The sequence below is a fragment of the Eretmochelys imbricata genome, chromosome 2 (genome assembly GCF_965152235.1).
Source record: "Eretmochelys imbricata isolate rEreImb1 chromosome 2, rEreImb1.hap1, whole genome shotgun sequence".
NCBI classification, from domain to species: Eukaryota; Metazoa; Chordata; order Testudines; family Cheloniidae; genus Eretmochelys; species Eretmochelys imbricata.
In genome coordinates, this window is record NC_135573.1 from 109602922 (window position 1) to 109619510 (window position 16589).

General features: G+C 39.2%; 1 protein-coding gene across 6 annotated transcripts in view; it reads left to right on the top strand.

The window, feature by feature from the left end:
* KIF13A (kinesin family member 13A) overlaps positions 1–16589 on the top strand; it is a 196911-nt gene that overhangs the window by 140600 nt on the left and 39722 nt on the right. For all 6 annotated transcript variants that reach the window (XM_077810585.1, XM_077810588.1, XM_077810587.1 and 3 more), the window contains 6 exons: positions 573–703; positions 2410–2496; positions 2602–2768; positions 5638–5848; positions 11186–11348; positions 15343–15483. In XM_077810585.1, the coding sequence (XP_077666711.1) occupies positions 573–703; positions 2410–2496; positions 2602–2768; positions 5638–5848; positions 11186–11348; positions 15343–15483 (900 nt within the window). The remainder of the gene's footprint in view (positions 1–572; positions 704–2409; positions 2497–2601; positions 2769–5637; positions 5849–11185; positions 11349–15342; positions 15484–16589) is intronic.

Genomic DNA, 16589 nt, shown 5'->3' on the forward strand with positions numbered 1-16589 from the left:
AAGGCACGTGGGATGCAAGTGCATCTGAAATGGAGCACCTATAGGGGGACACAGTTGAAACGCCAGTTACTGCCCAAGATGCGTAACCTCTCAATTTGGGTCAGATTCTAAGAGACAAAAGCTATGGAACTTAGCTGACTAATACAGTATGCTTACCTCAGTTCTAGTTTGCCCAACTTTTGCAGCCCATGTTGTCCTCTCTTATGGACTGCGGGACACAACTCATTTTCCTTACCATGTGCAGTAATGCATAGGCACCACAGAGACTTGTGAACACTTTAAATCAGAATTAAATTGTTTCTGTGGTGTTTAATGATTTATAGAACAAAACTACTAGGATTAAATGCTGCATAGAAGAATTGGTCAGTTGCCTCTTTTAGTCTTACCTCTGTCAGACCAGCATCATTTTTTGCTGTGTGGAAGTCCTCAGTGTAGGATTTCAGAGTGTTGGTTATATATTTTCCATTCTTGTTATGTTAATATTTTTGTTGTAAGTTGTATCTGATAAGTTATATAAAGGGAAGCAGTTTTCTTGATTTTCATTGATATTTTATTAATAACCTATGAAACAGGATCACACCAGGGTTGGTGCAGATACCTCTCAGGACATACAGCTGTTTGGTATAGGGATCCAACCAGAGCACTGTGAGATTGACATTGCATTAGATGGGGAAGTTTCTCTCACACCAAAAGAAAATGCAAGGTAAGGAAGTTCAGCACACTTGTCCCGTGCAATGTTTGCTTCTCATCACTAAAAGGTGCGTGCATTTTTATTTTACTATGTCACAAATACTGTGTGCTCTGGTCAACAGCCATTTTCAATACAGGTGATGTCAACGGAAACTGTAAGACACCAGGGACCTCCAGGCCAAAGAGGAAGTTTCCATGCTGGTTCTGGATAAACCATAATCAAGGATGTCTTGGAAACAAGGATGGGATCATTGTTTACATAGATTCCACCTCTGGGATGGAATAGCAGCCTGTCGGTTGGTTGGATGGATGAATTCTACCCCTGTGAATTCACACTCTTAGGCTTTGTGAGAATAGATAAATTTCATCTGAAGGCCGCAATTATAATAATGCCCAGTAAAGTATGAATCCAGACTCTTTTCCCTCTTGTTTCTCTTATAGAGTTATAGGAACATTCCATTTATGGGAATTGTTTCTTCTTTGTTAGCATTTAAAGCTGTTCAACCTTGTAACATCACTTATGGCATGTGCAATAATTTCACACAAATATACTGCCTGTGATCTTACTGTTTAATTAATTTCACAGATATAGGCATTATAGGGTAAACAAAAGATGGAGGGATAATCTATTTTTTCAAACCCTATCTTCCGTGTGCTTTTTGTAGAGTACATTTTAGCATGTATATCGCAGTGCTGCAGACTAATAATGTAAATTACAGAATTCCAGCTAGATGGTATTCAGATTTATGGTGATAGATATAGTACAAGGAGTTAGTAGTTTTCGCTGGCAAGAACAGAGGAGCATGTCAGTGGAAAAAACATATAACCATGTTTTGTTTGTGACTGATCTGAAATGCTTAAGTAATTGTTTCTGCGATGTTTATATCAGCATGAACTTTGTTACCAGAGTTACAACTTTAAACAGAATGAATTATTTCATATCTGACACTTAAGATATTTGTGATACAAAACTGAATTCAGAACTCTGAATCTGAAGGGACAATATTGCATTTCATCTAGGACATTACATTTTAGAGGGAAATACTATTTGATTTATTTTTCTGCTTTGAGCCACAGAAGCAAGAACCGAACAATTCCATCTCACTTTTTTATGAATAAAGCTTAAATATAGATGACCCTAGATGCAAATGTCTTTTTTCAAAATTTTTCAAAAATAGAAACTTTTGACCAATAGAAGTCCAGTTTATCAAAAGAATTAAATTCAGTGATATAAGGGATATGTATAAATAAATTATATAATATCTGTGGTATGTATTAGCAATATTTACCATCTGTTAGACTAACCTGTTTCCTAGAGTTTTCCTTAGAAATGGCAAAATAACCATACATAAGCTTTTTCTAATAGGGTTTGAATGTAACTAGGTTCACAGACTGTTTACAATGAACAGTCTGTGACCCAGTTTCTGGAATGTGCATGTGGCTTTTTTTAACTACCAGCTATGAAACTAAAATGGAAGCCGTCTCCCCCTACTGTTTATAGTGCAGAGGTGCAGCAGTAGCAGTTTTTCAAAGGCAGTGGGAACTGATCTTTCATTAGCAACTTTTCACATTTACACTTTAATAAGAACTTTGTTAGTCTGTGTATGGTGTATTACATATGATCTTGTATAGGTGCGGAAAATAGACTTGATGAACTTGTAGGTATTTTCTATATATCATTTCTGTCATCTCACCAGAGTGGTCTTATTGTTCTTTTAGATCCTGTGTAAATGGCACACTGGTATGTACTTCCACTCAGCTGTGGCATGGAGATAGAATCCTATGGGGAAACAACCACTTTTTTAGGTAATTTTATATTCCTTGATTTCCTTCCACTCACACATCTTATTTGCTTACCTATTTTCACTCTTGTTTTTAAAATCTTAAGTCACTTTTACATTTTTTAAATAGAATCAATCTGCCAAAGAGGAAGCGACGAGATTGGTTGAAAGACTTTGAAAAAGAAACCGTGTTAGCGGAACATGATTTGGATGCAACTAGTGAAGCTTCTTCAGAACCAGATTACAACTATGAATTTGCACAAATGGAAGTTATAATGAAAACTCTGAATAGTAATGGTAAGAGAATTGCAATATCAGGTGATGCACAAAGGTTGTTTGGGTCCAATTAAAAAAATCTGCTCAGATATATGTATTTAGGAGTTGCTGGAGCATATCCATTATCCGTCTAGTCCAATATCCTCTCTGATAGAGGCCAATATTGGATGCTTCAGAGGAGGATGCAAGAAACACAGTCCTGGATAATTATAGAATAAACTGCCCAAAGGTGGAATTTCTTCCTGACCCCATCAATCGATGGTTAGCTCATGCCCTGAAACATCTTGTTTTTTATTTTTTCCACATTATTGTCCTATGTAATGTAACTGTAAATGATGATCATATAAATTTCTAATCCTTTTCTAAAACCTGGTAACTTTTGACCACAATTACTTGTGAATGTGAAAGTATGCTATAAATTTAACTTTGAAGTGTATTTTATGTCAATTTCATCCTTTCTTTTCCACCACACACAGTTGATGTGATACCATAACATTGTTAACAAGACAGTAGCGAAACCAGAACAGACATTTTGGCAAAATAATCAGCCAGCATGCTTTGACAGTTGTTCAGCTCACAGTATTTTATACAATCTCACTTATTAAAGTCTGTTAAAGGATGTCTCATGCAGAAGAATCTCAGTTTTTAGTGTTTAGCAAATTAGAACTGCTTGTATTGAAATATAAATGCTCAGATGCTACTTAATCCACTTTCTGCAGATATTGGAAATGTTACTTGAAATGAGAAAACTGTTGGCTTCCCAGATGTTACAAAGAATATTTTTCATACTGCGGTTTGTTCATGTAACAAATTTTAATGTTATCTATAGTAGCAGATGTCTGGGGAGATAGTTCATTCGATCTTGTTGGGGAACTCACTTTCTGGCATCAGTTAAATAATAGTCTTTGAGTAATTTAGCAAACCCTTGTCTCGATTCATCTTTAGAATTATTTCCTGTACGTCCAAACACAATAGCATCTTTTTCATTTCTGCCATGCTTGTTCATTATCTTCTGCGTAATGTTTAATTTTTCAATCATTCTGTATAATTATGGTTTCGAAATATTTTAGAGATGCTATAAAAATTTGCAGATGTGAAGATAATTCTGATTGTATTATGCAAGTATTTAATATGATTATTATAGACAGGCAAATAAATAAATTCAGCTTATATACTCCTATCAAAACTCCATTCAAGCAATAATCCTTTTTGCTCCAAAATGTATCTGGAAGTTAAAAATAACTAATCATTCTAATGCCAATACAAATTCTGGCTACTTGTTCATAGAGTCTACAACTTGTGACAATTTAGGCTATGTAGTATATCATTTAATGTCTTGTGAAATGTTCAATATTTACATTTACGAGTTTTTACTTTGCATTTCATAACTGTTATAATTGTGGTATCCCTATAATAAGTCTGTGTGCAAAGCATGAGTTCTTTTCTTCGAGCAACAGTGATAGGATTAAAATAGTAACTTGCAGTAGTTTTCAGTTTTTCCAAAGATATGCTGAGAAGACATATATCTTAAATTAATACCTTTAATGATGCTAAAAATGATGCAGATAAACAAATTCAAACTATTATAGCAGATCACAGGCAGCCCTCACCACTGTTATGTTCAGATGAAAAAATTGGGTTTTATAAAGAACTTTTCCTAGTTCGAAGAGTATATTAAAGTAACTTTACAAATAGTGGACCCGATTGTCCTCAATTAAATATATGGGGCTTTTCAGAATCTGTCCCACTAGTTTAAATATTAATTGAATTGTGAGCAGTCACCAAATGTAAAACTTTTGCCACATTTATCTATAAAAACATCAGAACTTTTTTTTAACTGAAAGTTGAGTATTGACAAGCATCTCTTTGCCTGACCAACACCTTGCAGAGTCTACCATACAGAGCCTCCATTTAACATGGCATCTTTAACAATGGCACGTCTCTCCATGCAGCACCGATATTGTATATGGGACCATAACAGGACTTGATATTTGGAGCAAAAGCAGGACCACTAGCATCTAAGGGCTTGTCTATGCAACCTCAGAGTTTGGGTTACAGGGGTGTGAACTGCACCACACACTAGTGTGCTGTGACTATGTTAATGCAAACTATGTATCTTTCAGTTTGTGTTCACATGATCTACATATGGCGGTTACAGCACAGCAAGCTAATTTATTGCTCAATAAAATCTTGACTTTAAGCTTCTCTTACTGCCAGTTCAGTTACTACATTTAGATCTTCAAAAATGAAATCAGCCCAGAGTTTATTGTACATTAGTGTGGAATGTACATATGGGACAGATTTAAAATTGACAATATGTGGCAATAATTTATTATAGAAGTTTATTCTCTTTCAGAATCATAAAGAAGTTCTAGGAAACGTACACAATCTATAATGTGCTTTTAAAAAGAAAAACAATGTTTCTTTTCTTTCAGTGGTTGTTACTAACTGAAGTAGATCATTTGGTTGGTTTGCTTCAGTTTTCTTCCATCACCCTCCATCACATTTCCTCAGCAGCTAATACAGAGAAAGTGAAGTTTTCCTTTCCCTTCCTTCTTTGTCCTACTTCATTGCTCTTACTAATTCATCCCTTTCTCTATCCTCCCTCCCTCCTCCACCTCGGGAGGCTATAATATATTTTAAAACAACATAAAAAAATAATGGAACTAAATGTTTGTCAGCCATCACTCATCTCACTTTCTTTATATGCTGTATTCCTTTCCTTTTGTATATTTATTTTGACTTTTGGATTGTAAGTTCTTTGAGGCAATGGCTGCATTTTTCTTTGCTTTTGGAAAGTACCTGGCAATTTTTGAATGCTACTGAAATATAAATAATATGACAGTAATTGAATTAAAATGTTGTGTTCGCTCATTTCATCCTTTTCTAGACCCAGTCCAAAATGTGGTGCGGGTTTTGGAGAAGCAGTACTTGGAAGAGAAGCAGAGTGCTCTTGAAGAGCAGAGGATAATGTATGAGCGTGAGCTCGAGCAACTCAGGCAGCAGCTTTCTCCAGAAAGGCAGCATCAGCACGGCAGTGACAGGCTCTCATATACAGCTCAGACTGCCCAGCAAAAAGTAAACATCTGGACAGAAGAGAGGTGAGAATACTGGAGTTAAAACCAATATGAATGAGAAATACAAAGGAGAGGGCTAAGGGATAGAAGGACATTGTTAAACCTGTCTTCAACCCAGTTAAATCCGACTTTTTTTTCATTCAGAGCTCGATTCTGACCTCTACTGCAGTGTGGGGCTTCCCATTGGTTTGGTATGGTATCTCACATGCACCTTTGAGAGCAGAATTTTGCCCGAGTGGTGTGGTGACTTTTATTTTTCTCCCCATGAACTCTTCATAGAGCAGTTCAGATGCTATGCAAGTGTTACATTCATACAGTTTTAACATTCCCTGCATGTGTTGCTGACAGATTACTTGAGGGAGGGAGGGAAGGGACAAATATGTCAGATCAAGCTTTGTCAAATATTACTGTGCCATTAGTGTACCCAACACTGTGAAAACACAGTCCATGCCTCAGGAATCTAACAATGTGTATCGAGCACAGAAAAAATTCAGAAACACAGGACGTGCACAAAAAATTAAAGGTTTACTCTTAAGTTGTGCAAACTTTTTAAAAATAAATAAATCTGCTTTTAGAACACTGTTGAAGGGCCTCACACAAAATGTGCATTTTGAGGAATGATTTTGAGTAGAGGCAGGTTGTTTAGTGTGCAAGGGAAACACAGGAGTTCCAATCATAAGGGATGGTATGGAAAAACACAGACAAAGCATGGGTGAAAGACTCACAAGGGACTTTTGGGAGGGAGATTTGGAAGGAGAGCTTAAGAAGTCGGAGAAGGAGTAGGAGGAGGAAATGCACCGAGTTTAGGAAGGGGTAGGGATGTATATTGAAGATGACAGAAGCTTGTTGATGTAGGAGGTGAGAGGAAGCTATTGGACTCACAGAGGGGAGTGATAAGATTTTCAGCAGCTGCATTTTGTTGTAAACAAAGTAATATTTTGTTCGGGGTTCTGTGATTCGTCCAACAGAAGGAGTGGATAAATGGACTACTTGTTTTTTGTCCAACTCTGTTTTCTGTGAATGTTTATTTGCATTGTACGACAGAGACTTCATTGTTCACTCATCTCTTTTTTTATAAATGGTGACTTTGAGCACTCCTTTCTATCTTGGTGTATTTCCACTTCCTCCATAAAAAGTCAATGTAAAACAAAAGTCTAAACAGAGTAAGCCAAAATTGTCTTGCCTCATTCAGACCCAGAATGTAGGAAACAGAAAATAGAATCAAGATCTAATCCTGTAAAACCATGCATTTTGTGTTAGTTTTTGTGCAAGCCTTGCTTTCAGCGTTCACAATGTCTGCCAAACTGGGCTTGAAAAAAATCTGCTCGTCTATTCACCAGTGATAACTAGAAAGATTTCACAAGCAAGGAGGGAAAACTGTAGTATTTCAGTTTTAATTAAAAATTGTTTCTAGCTCTTAAAGATGTAACGAGAACCATCCTAATGTGAACTGAATGCAAAATGATGCAGTCTCATCTTCCTGAGTTTGCAGACAAAGCTCTAGTACTTTTATAGCTTCTTGCCGCTTTGCCAAGTAGCAGATTGAAATTAATAGGCCTCTGGTCAGATTCACTGTTGCTCTTCATAACTGCCTTGTGAACAGTATTGAAGCTGTCAAAAAAAAAATCACATAATTGATACGGTACCACTGCTTTGGAAAGGCTATGAGCAGCAGCATAGGTAAGAACTGGAGTCACTCACAAGGGAGCCACTCACAAAATAGGTGGGAGGGAGGGGTAGAGCAATAGAGACATTTTCCCCCCTTCTTACACCTTACAGCAGCCAGAATGCTCTGGAGCAGGAGAATGGACAGAAAACTAGAATGGATGACAATATCCTCTAGCTTCAGGCTGATATGAAAAGATGAAGCCCCCAAGCAAGAAATGGGGTGGGCATGCCAGCACTCACCCTCTGTACAGCAACTGTTGGGGGAGTTTGGGAGGAATGGGCCTTCAAACAAGAACGTTGTCCTTGAATTTCACTGGTGGGAATCCCACCCTCATAGCTGAGGTCTCTAGGTCCTACTGCAACATAAAAACACCACTACCATCCATGGCAATTATGCATCTGATAAAAATTGAGTCCTATCAAATTATTTTAATGAGTAAAAGGTATCCTGCAAGAAATAGTGAACATTTCCAGTCCTGCAGAATATTTTCTTAGACTTAATTTTTTGAGCTCTAAAGGAGGCTCAGGTTTGAAGAGGGGGGAAAAGGTCCATGTATTGGAAAGAGAAATCAAGAGAAGTCAGTGGGGAATGTTTAGTGTTAATTAGGCGGTAAAGGCACAACAGTATTTTGAGGGGGAAGAGGGCATCTACTGACCACGTGATGGGAAGTATGGAAAACATACTTCATATTCTAGGGCACAACACCATCTGTTCAGTTTGAGGGGCAAGGTGTAGCAGACCTTAGTGACTGGACTTGCATGGAACGTGACTGGTGTGTATTATAGGGCACGTTCCAAGTGCCACTGTAGTTAAGGGTTAGCTGCTGTTTGTTTTAAAACCAACGTCTTTCAAGACTCGATTTCCAGATGGGATTTGCTTTTGTTTGTATCCAAATGGAACTTGGCATGCATACGTTGTATAGTAAAAACACCAAAATCCCAGCTGAAACTTATTTTGTTCGCTTCAGTTTCTGTGGCGTGTTTTTGTGGTGCCCTAAGTACATTCCCACAACTACACAAAGAAAACAAGAATTAAAATATACAAAAAATCATGAAAACTCCCCACACTAATAATTGGCTGAGGTAACAGCCCCACCTAGCTACACTATGCTTGTCACCCATTCCTTCTCCAAAAGCCTGAGGAAAAGAAATTGGCTTTTTAGCATTTCCAGAAAGTTGTTAAATTCAGGCTCTACTTGGACCAAGAAAGGGAGCCAATGACTTCTCCTGGAAAGAGTCTTGTCATCATCCTCCCTCCCTTTTTAAATTAGTAACCTGTTAGCTTGAGTACATCTGCTGATCTGACATGAGGAAGCATCACACAGGGAGAAAAGGGAGTGTATTTTATATAGCCAGACCCCATGCCATTTAGAGCATTTAGAGATCAAAAACACATTCAATTCCATATGGAAGCCAGCAGTACAACAGAGCTCGCATGTAACGTGCTCTCGGAACAGAGCACTGCTTAGTGAATAAGTATCTGCTCTAGCTTCAGCTTCCTGACGATCCCACAATATGTGTCTCAGTAGAATGCATTATTGCCATCTAATCTCAAATTGCTGATAGTATGGATAACGGTAGTAAGAGGGATGGGGAAAGGAGTTTCCCTCTTTGCCCCGGAGCAGGTGGCAGGGGGAATAGGTGGCTGGAGGAGGAAAGGAAGCAGTCTTGGACACAGCTGCTGCCTGAGTATCTGGCCTCTAACAAGGTCCCACTTGTATTGTAGAGCTGAGCCAGATAGGAAATAGGCACTAAGCTTGGTACTTTAGAATAGTAAAGATACCACAAAGCAGGCCTCCTCGCTAATCCTACCAATGGTCTTATCCCTTTCTGTTCAACTTGTACATAATTTTGTGTTACCTTGCATGAGAGAGCTTTCAGGGCAGAAAAACAATTGCCCAGAACTACTGTCTGGAACTCCACTCAAAGAAGAAAAGTGTAGCCACTCAAGAGAAGTTCCTGCTAGGGACTACACGCATGACAACAATACGGCATGGTCTGTGGTATTTAAGGCATCTGACCAATCTAAAAGAGTAGAAACAAAATATCCATTCAGCCAAACTCTGCCTATATCTACATGCCCCACAGAACAAGCTTGCCACTCCTCCCAAACGTGTCTCTAATCCTCTATAATTGATTTTCGTAGGATTGTGTGTGTGTATGTGTATGTATGGTGACAAGATGGCCAATGTTAGTATGGTGGGTCCTGCGCTTTTCTTGGCAGTGGGGCTAAGACGCCACCCCTTACCCCTGCTCTTGGGACTCTGAGGTCCCCGATAGAGGCCTGGGAAGGTGACAGAGGAGGGAAGTGGGGGAGGGGTCTGGGTTTGCTCCTCACTCTAAGCCCCAGCCCCTCTCAACCCCTGCGGGTTCTTACCCTCTTTCCCCTTGGGTGGGGAACCTTCGGTCCTCAGACGTTGGGGGAGGAGGTCTCCCTCCCCTGCTGGGGCAGGGTCTCCCTTACTTCAGTTCACTGGTTTTTCAAATCTTACAACACCTCCAACCTCCAGTCCTCTCTCCTTCCTCCTCTTCCCCTGACTGCCTGAAGCAGGGGGGTTTATTAGGTTCCTGACAGGGCTTAATTGACTACAGGTGCTCCAATTTAACCTGTAGCAACCCTCCCTAGTCTACAGGGAACCATGCCTTAATTAGCCTAGGGCTTATATATTTCCCCTGTACCATTCTACCACTGCTCCCTGGCCCTCCTATATCACTATATATATACACATACATACATACATATATGTATATATGTAGTCTGGAGACTAAGGAATCTTAGGTTTAATTATGGATTTTATGCAAGAAATTATGGGATATGATATACTCCCTTGTAAGTCCTGCTGCGCATCTGGGATGTGCAGACCCCTTAAACAAGGCAGAAATGATTGGGCTGCTCTCTCTATTACCCAAAGAATAAACATGTAAAACTTAAAAAATTAATATTGGGGATCCTACATTAGGAGAGTCTAGACTTGCATCATAGGGAGGAGCACCATATGCAGGTTGTTGCTGCCAGTTTTCATATTAGATTAGGTTTGTTCAAACAGGTCTGGGAACCCTTTTTGGAATTCATACAAAGGGTGTTAACCTGCACACATTGCTCCAGTTGTTAATTTGTGCAAGTATTTTTTAACTATAGGGTGCGTTTGATATGTGGAACATATGATGTTTTATACTAGGGATGGCTAGTATAGTGGGCCATGGAATCCTACAGCACAGTAGGGCCCCCCAGCTAGCCTTATCTTTTTAATAAGAAGGTGTAGACACAGGTGGTAGGTTCCAGCATGTAGTTGTATAAAGATGAAGCATCTTATGCTGGGGCTGGTAGTCTTTGGGGGCCACACCTCCAGATGAAAGGGAAAGACAGATGGCGGTGTATTTTATTGCTTCAAAATTAAGAGCAGCCTTCAGGCTCCTAGCAAATTACCAATAAAGCAATTCCTCTGTAAATGTGACTTTTAGCTGGGAAAAGTTTGAGTGTAATTGCTCTAGGCCTTCCTCCATAGCTGTATGTTTTTCATATGCTAAGATTTTTCTCAATCAAATGATGTATAAGACACATTTAGTGTTAGTACAGCATTTCTTTGCAGATTTGTTTAAGAAAAAAAGGACTTGACTCGCAATTCTGTTTGTGACCTTCCAATAATAAAAATAGGTTTCCTTCTATTTTTAATGTTATCTGCTGCACTACAGGGATGAATTATTCCGGCAGAGCCTGGCTAAACTTAGAGAGCAAATAGTAAAGGCCAACACACTGGTGAGAGAAGCAAACTTCTTAGCAGAAGAAATGAACAAGCTAACTGATTATCAGGTGACACTTCAGATCCCTGCTGCAAACCTCAGTGCCAACAGAAAGGTAAAAAGAGCTAATCTCAGAAAGATGGAATTATTTTATTGTCCTGACCATGCAGGAAGAAATATGAGATGCAGTGTTTGTTGTTTAACTAGGCCCCAATTTTACTCATCTAACATCTGAGAATACCTGGCAATCAGTTGTACAGTGCAGGTCATCATTCTTTTGTTAATAATTTCCATTTATCTGGGAGTGCTGCTGTCAGCCCTCACCTTTCCCAACCCACTCCCAGCCAGCCCGTTGTTGAGACCCTAACGGTCTCCTTTTGTATGAGAGTTAAGGAGGACTGGAAAAGGGGGAGGGAGTTGGCTCCCCACTGTATCAACCCCACCCTTTTTCAATCTTCCTTAGATGATTCCTCCCCCTAAATCTTATTCAGCTCCTGTTTATCAGTGAACTGTATTCCCTGTATAACAAGTACCTGCTAGCTACTGAGTTTCAACATTTTGACTAGTGCTGTCGATTAATCTCAGTTAAGTCACGGTATTAACTCAAAAAAATTAATCGTGATTAATCTGTTTTAATCATACTGTTAAACAATAGAATACCAATTGAAATTTATTAAATATTTTGGATGTTTTTCTACATTTTCATATATATCTTGTATTCAGTGTTGAAATAGTATTTTTCAATTCACCTCATACAAGTACTGTAGTGCAATATTTTTATCGTGAAAATGCAACTTACAAATGTAGCATTTTTTATTACATAACTGCACTCAAAAAAAAAAACAAAAAAACAATGTAAAACTTCAGAACCTACAAGTCCACTCAGTCCTACTTCTTGTTCAGCCAATCATAGAATATCAGGGTTGGAAGGGACCTCAAGAGGTCATCTAGTCCAACTCCCTTCTTTACCTTTACAAGAGATAATGCTTCCCACTTCTCACTTTCTGTTGACATTGTAAATAAGAACAGGCATTTGCATGCAACTTTTATAGCCGACATTGCAAGGTATTTACATGCCAGATATGTTAAACATTCATATGCCCCTTCATGCTTCAATCACCATTCCAGAGGACATGCTTCCATGCTGATGATGCTCGTTAAAAAAATAATGCGTTAAATAAATTTGAGATTGAACTCCTTGGGGGAGAACTGTATGTCCCCTGCTCTGTTTTACCCACATTCTGCCATATATTTGATATTATGGCAGTCTCGGGTGACGATCCAGTACATGTTCATTTTAAGAACACTTTCACTGCAGATTTCACAAAACACAAAGAAGGTACCAATGTGAGATTTCTAAAGATAGCTACAGCACTCAACCCAAGGTTTAAGAATCTGAGGCCTTGGCTACACTTGTGAGTTACAGCGCAATAAAGCCGCCCAGAGCGTTGTACCTCACTCCCCGTCCACACCGGCAAGGCACGTACAGCACTGTGTCTCCACAGCTACAGCGCTGCTGGTACTCCACCTCCCCAAGAGGACTAACAGCTGTTGCACATTGGCTGAGACACTCCAGCTCCAGTGTAAACAGGGAGTAATGTTATTACACGCTGATTGATTGACCTCCGGAAACTCCCCATAATCCTTTTAACTGAAGCGTCCTCTCTTGTTTTGTTGTGAACTCCGGACGAGGAAGTGTCATTTCAAAGCTCCGTTTTGGGGGCTGCTTATCAAAAAAACAAACACAGCTACTGTTTGCTTTGAATGAGTGAGAGGTAGGCAGGGGGGCTCTGTTTGGAGTGCCGACACCTAATGTTTGCTTGAAAAGAGAGGCGACGTGGGGGTGGGAAGGGGGTTGGGGTCCATTTCGGTGAGCGGCTGCTTTTCTCGTCTATGAGAAAAAAAGAAACAGCTGCAGTTTGCTTTCAGTGAGTGAGAGGGAGGGGGGTCTGTACTTACAAGACAGCATGCTGACACACTCTCAGCCCCCCAAAAACCCACTCTCTCTCCCCCCACGCTGCCTGTCACACCCCTCCCCACCCTACCCCACCCCCATTTGAAAAGCACGTTGCAGCCACTTGAATGCTGGGATAGCTGCCCATAATGCACCGCTCCCAATGCAGCTGCAAATGTGGCCCCGACAGTGCGCTGGCAGCTGTCAGTGTGGACAGACTGCAGCTCTTTCCCTACTCAGCTGTACGTAAGCGGGTTTAACTCACAGCACTGTACATCTGTAATGCCTTCCAAAATCTGAGAAGGACGAGGTGTGAAGTATGCTTTCAGAAGTCTTAAAAGAGCAACATTCTGATGTGGAAACTACAGAACCCAAACCACCAAAAAATGAAATCAACCTTCTGCTGGTGGCATCTGACTCAGATAATGAAAATAAATGTTTATTGGTCCGCACTGCTTTGTATGGTTATCGAGCAGAACCCGTCATCAGCATGGACTTATGTCACGTGGAATGGTGGTTGAAGCATGAAGGGACATATGAATCTTTAGCACATCTGGCATATAAATATCTTGCAACGCCAGTTACAACCGTGTCATGAAAATGCCTGTTCTCATTTTCAGGTGACATTGTAAACAAGAAGCGGGCACCATTATTTCCTGCAAATACAAGCAAGCTTGTTTGTCTAAGCGATTAGCTGAACAAGAAGTAGGACTGAGTGGACGTGCAGGCTTTAAAATTTTACATTGTCTTATTTTTGAATGCAGGTTTTTTGTACATAATTCAAATATTTGTAAGTTCAAATTTTATGATAGAGATTTCACTACAATGCTTGTATTAGGTGAATTGAAAAAAACTGTTTCTATAGTTTTGTTACAGTGCAAGTACTTGTAATAAAAAATAAATATAAAATGAACACTGTACACTTTATTCTGTGGTTTAGTTGAAATCAGTATATATGAAAATGTAGAAAACATCCAAAAATATTCAAATAAATGGTATTCTATTATTGTTTAACAGTGTGATTAATTGTGATTAATTTTTTTAATTGCTTTACAGCCCTAATCTTGACCTATCATCCTTTCCTACCTCACTGGGTCCCTTACTTGCTGTGGGGAAGGCAAAAAAAACACCCCACCTCAGCCAATCTGGGGGTGAGGGAAAAACTCCGTCCCAGCTGCAAAAAAAAACACAACTAGTGCAAGCCCACAGGAGATCATAAAACCTAGTCCTACTACAACCCCATGGGAGAGAACGTGGGTACTGCTGATATTGTGATTGGGAGAGAGAGAGTGAGTTCTTTCTGGAATTCTTGAGTACAGGTACCCTCCCCTTCCTCCAGTACACATGGCGAGTCAGTACCACTATCTGCTCTGGCCACTTCCTGGTCCCCCCAGCGTGGCTCTGGTAGGTCCGTTGCCCTGGCCCCTCCCTCGTAACCCAGATGCAGGTAGGACCCATAAAGGAGCGCTGTCCTCTTTTTCCGTGCTGCCCAGGCAGAGTCATCACATTCAATTGCGGTGAGCACACTTTCATTTTAAAAGGAAGTCATTATCATGTTTAGGTCCAAAACTTAGTCATTTAAAGTTAATAGTAGGTGGAGTATGGAGAGTAAATAGTTTTAAAAATAACAGAGCAACATTAATTATAGCTCCTATAACTTTCTTTTACCAGTATCCTTCCATCCATGCATGCACAGCATGGGAGCTGATGACACTTGTTCTGTTTTCTTGCTGTGCTGCCTAAGTAGAGTTCCTTGCTTTTTAAATTCAAATTGGGAAGTTTTAAAAAAAACAACACTTTTTTGAGCCTATGTGATATTGTCTTTACAAAACTTAAAATAACCTATTTAGTCTTTTAAGAGGCTTATTGACATTTGAGATATATAGTAAAATCTACTGCTGTCATTATCACTTGAATTTATGAGAGAGAATTTTTATTTAACACACGTACATAAAAAATAAGTTATTTGAGAAAGACAAAGGGAAATAGCCACTGGATCTTCACAGCACTACATGCCGAGTTAGAGGGCAGAATATAAAAGGGAGCCATGTACTCTATATTTTAGTACTCTTTGAGAATATAATTTGAGTGAGGAGTTTAAATATTTTGAAGTAAAAATTCCTGTGCAGTCAATAATTATTATTCTCTGACTCAGAGGGGGGCAATAGTAAGTGAGCCAGCTATTCAAGTAAGAAGAAAAGGAAAAGGTACTCAAGTGTGGACTATTGAGAAACTGGAGAACAAATTGATTGACATGAGAGACCTATATCAAGAATGGAAGGAGAAAGTTCCTGAGGTATTTAAAATACATTTAAAAATGTCAAAATGTATGTATATGTCTATATCGTTACAGGTTCAGTACAAAGAATGTAAATATGTGTACATAAACCGGTATGTACAAATACTGTACTTTGGTGAAGAAGAATTTTCTGCATGAGTTGTTGGTGGAATTGTGAACAATACTGAAATGCAGAATGTACATTACAATGCATAATAAAAAATAGGCTCCTCATTCTGCCCTCATATACGCACATTACACTTTTATTGACATAATTCCAATTAACATGACGCCAGTGAAATTCGGACAAGTATTTGAGAACAGAATTTGGTCCTAGAACTTAAAATTCGCTACTCTTTCCCTTGTGTATTTTTTGTACATGTTAACTTCAAAGCCCTAAGTAGAGTTGGTATTTGGTTAGAATTAAAATATCAAGTTGGCCATAAGTGTAAAAATATTCATAATGCTTATATATAAATATCATGCCTATATGTAATCATATTAGTCCTTGCCTCATTATACCTTGCAAGAGAATGAAATAGGATTTGGTTGTTCAAGAGTGTGCCCGTTAAATTGCCAGGTAGGAATACATCAGCAGCATGCTATCACATGGCTGATATGGGGAGCACAAATTATTCTGACTCTCACAGTCTACGTGGAGCATTATTCTCATAACAGTTGGAGCAATCACTTGGCTTCTGTGTGCATTATTGCTTCTTTGGACAGGATGAGAAGAAATACCTTCTTTCAAATCATGTTTGTATTGTAGGTCTGATCCTGCACACATTGAAGTCAATGGGCCGTTGATTTCATTGAGCACAGGAGTGCTAAAATGTACATCCTTAAGTATTAAAAGTACATCTCTTGGTTGTACTAGTCTTTTTTCTTGGGCATGAATGATCTTTCCTGGAAGTATGTAGTGCCCTATATGCTGTAATAGTACTACTGTGGTTCAAATGTTTGGGTTTGGAAAGGGAGAGGAAGAGGCAGGCAAAGAGGAGGAGCAGGATACAGGGTTCTCATGCATCCACAGAGCAGTATACATCTCTATGGGGATTCCTAGCTAGATACTTTGAGGCGGAGCCAGATGATCTGCTGCCATGCATGGGGTGTTTGTATTTAAA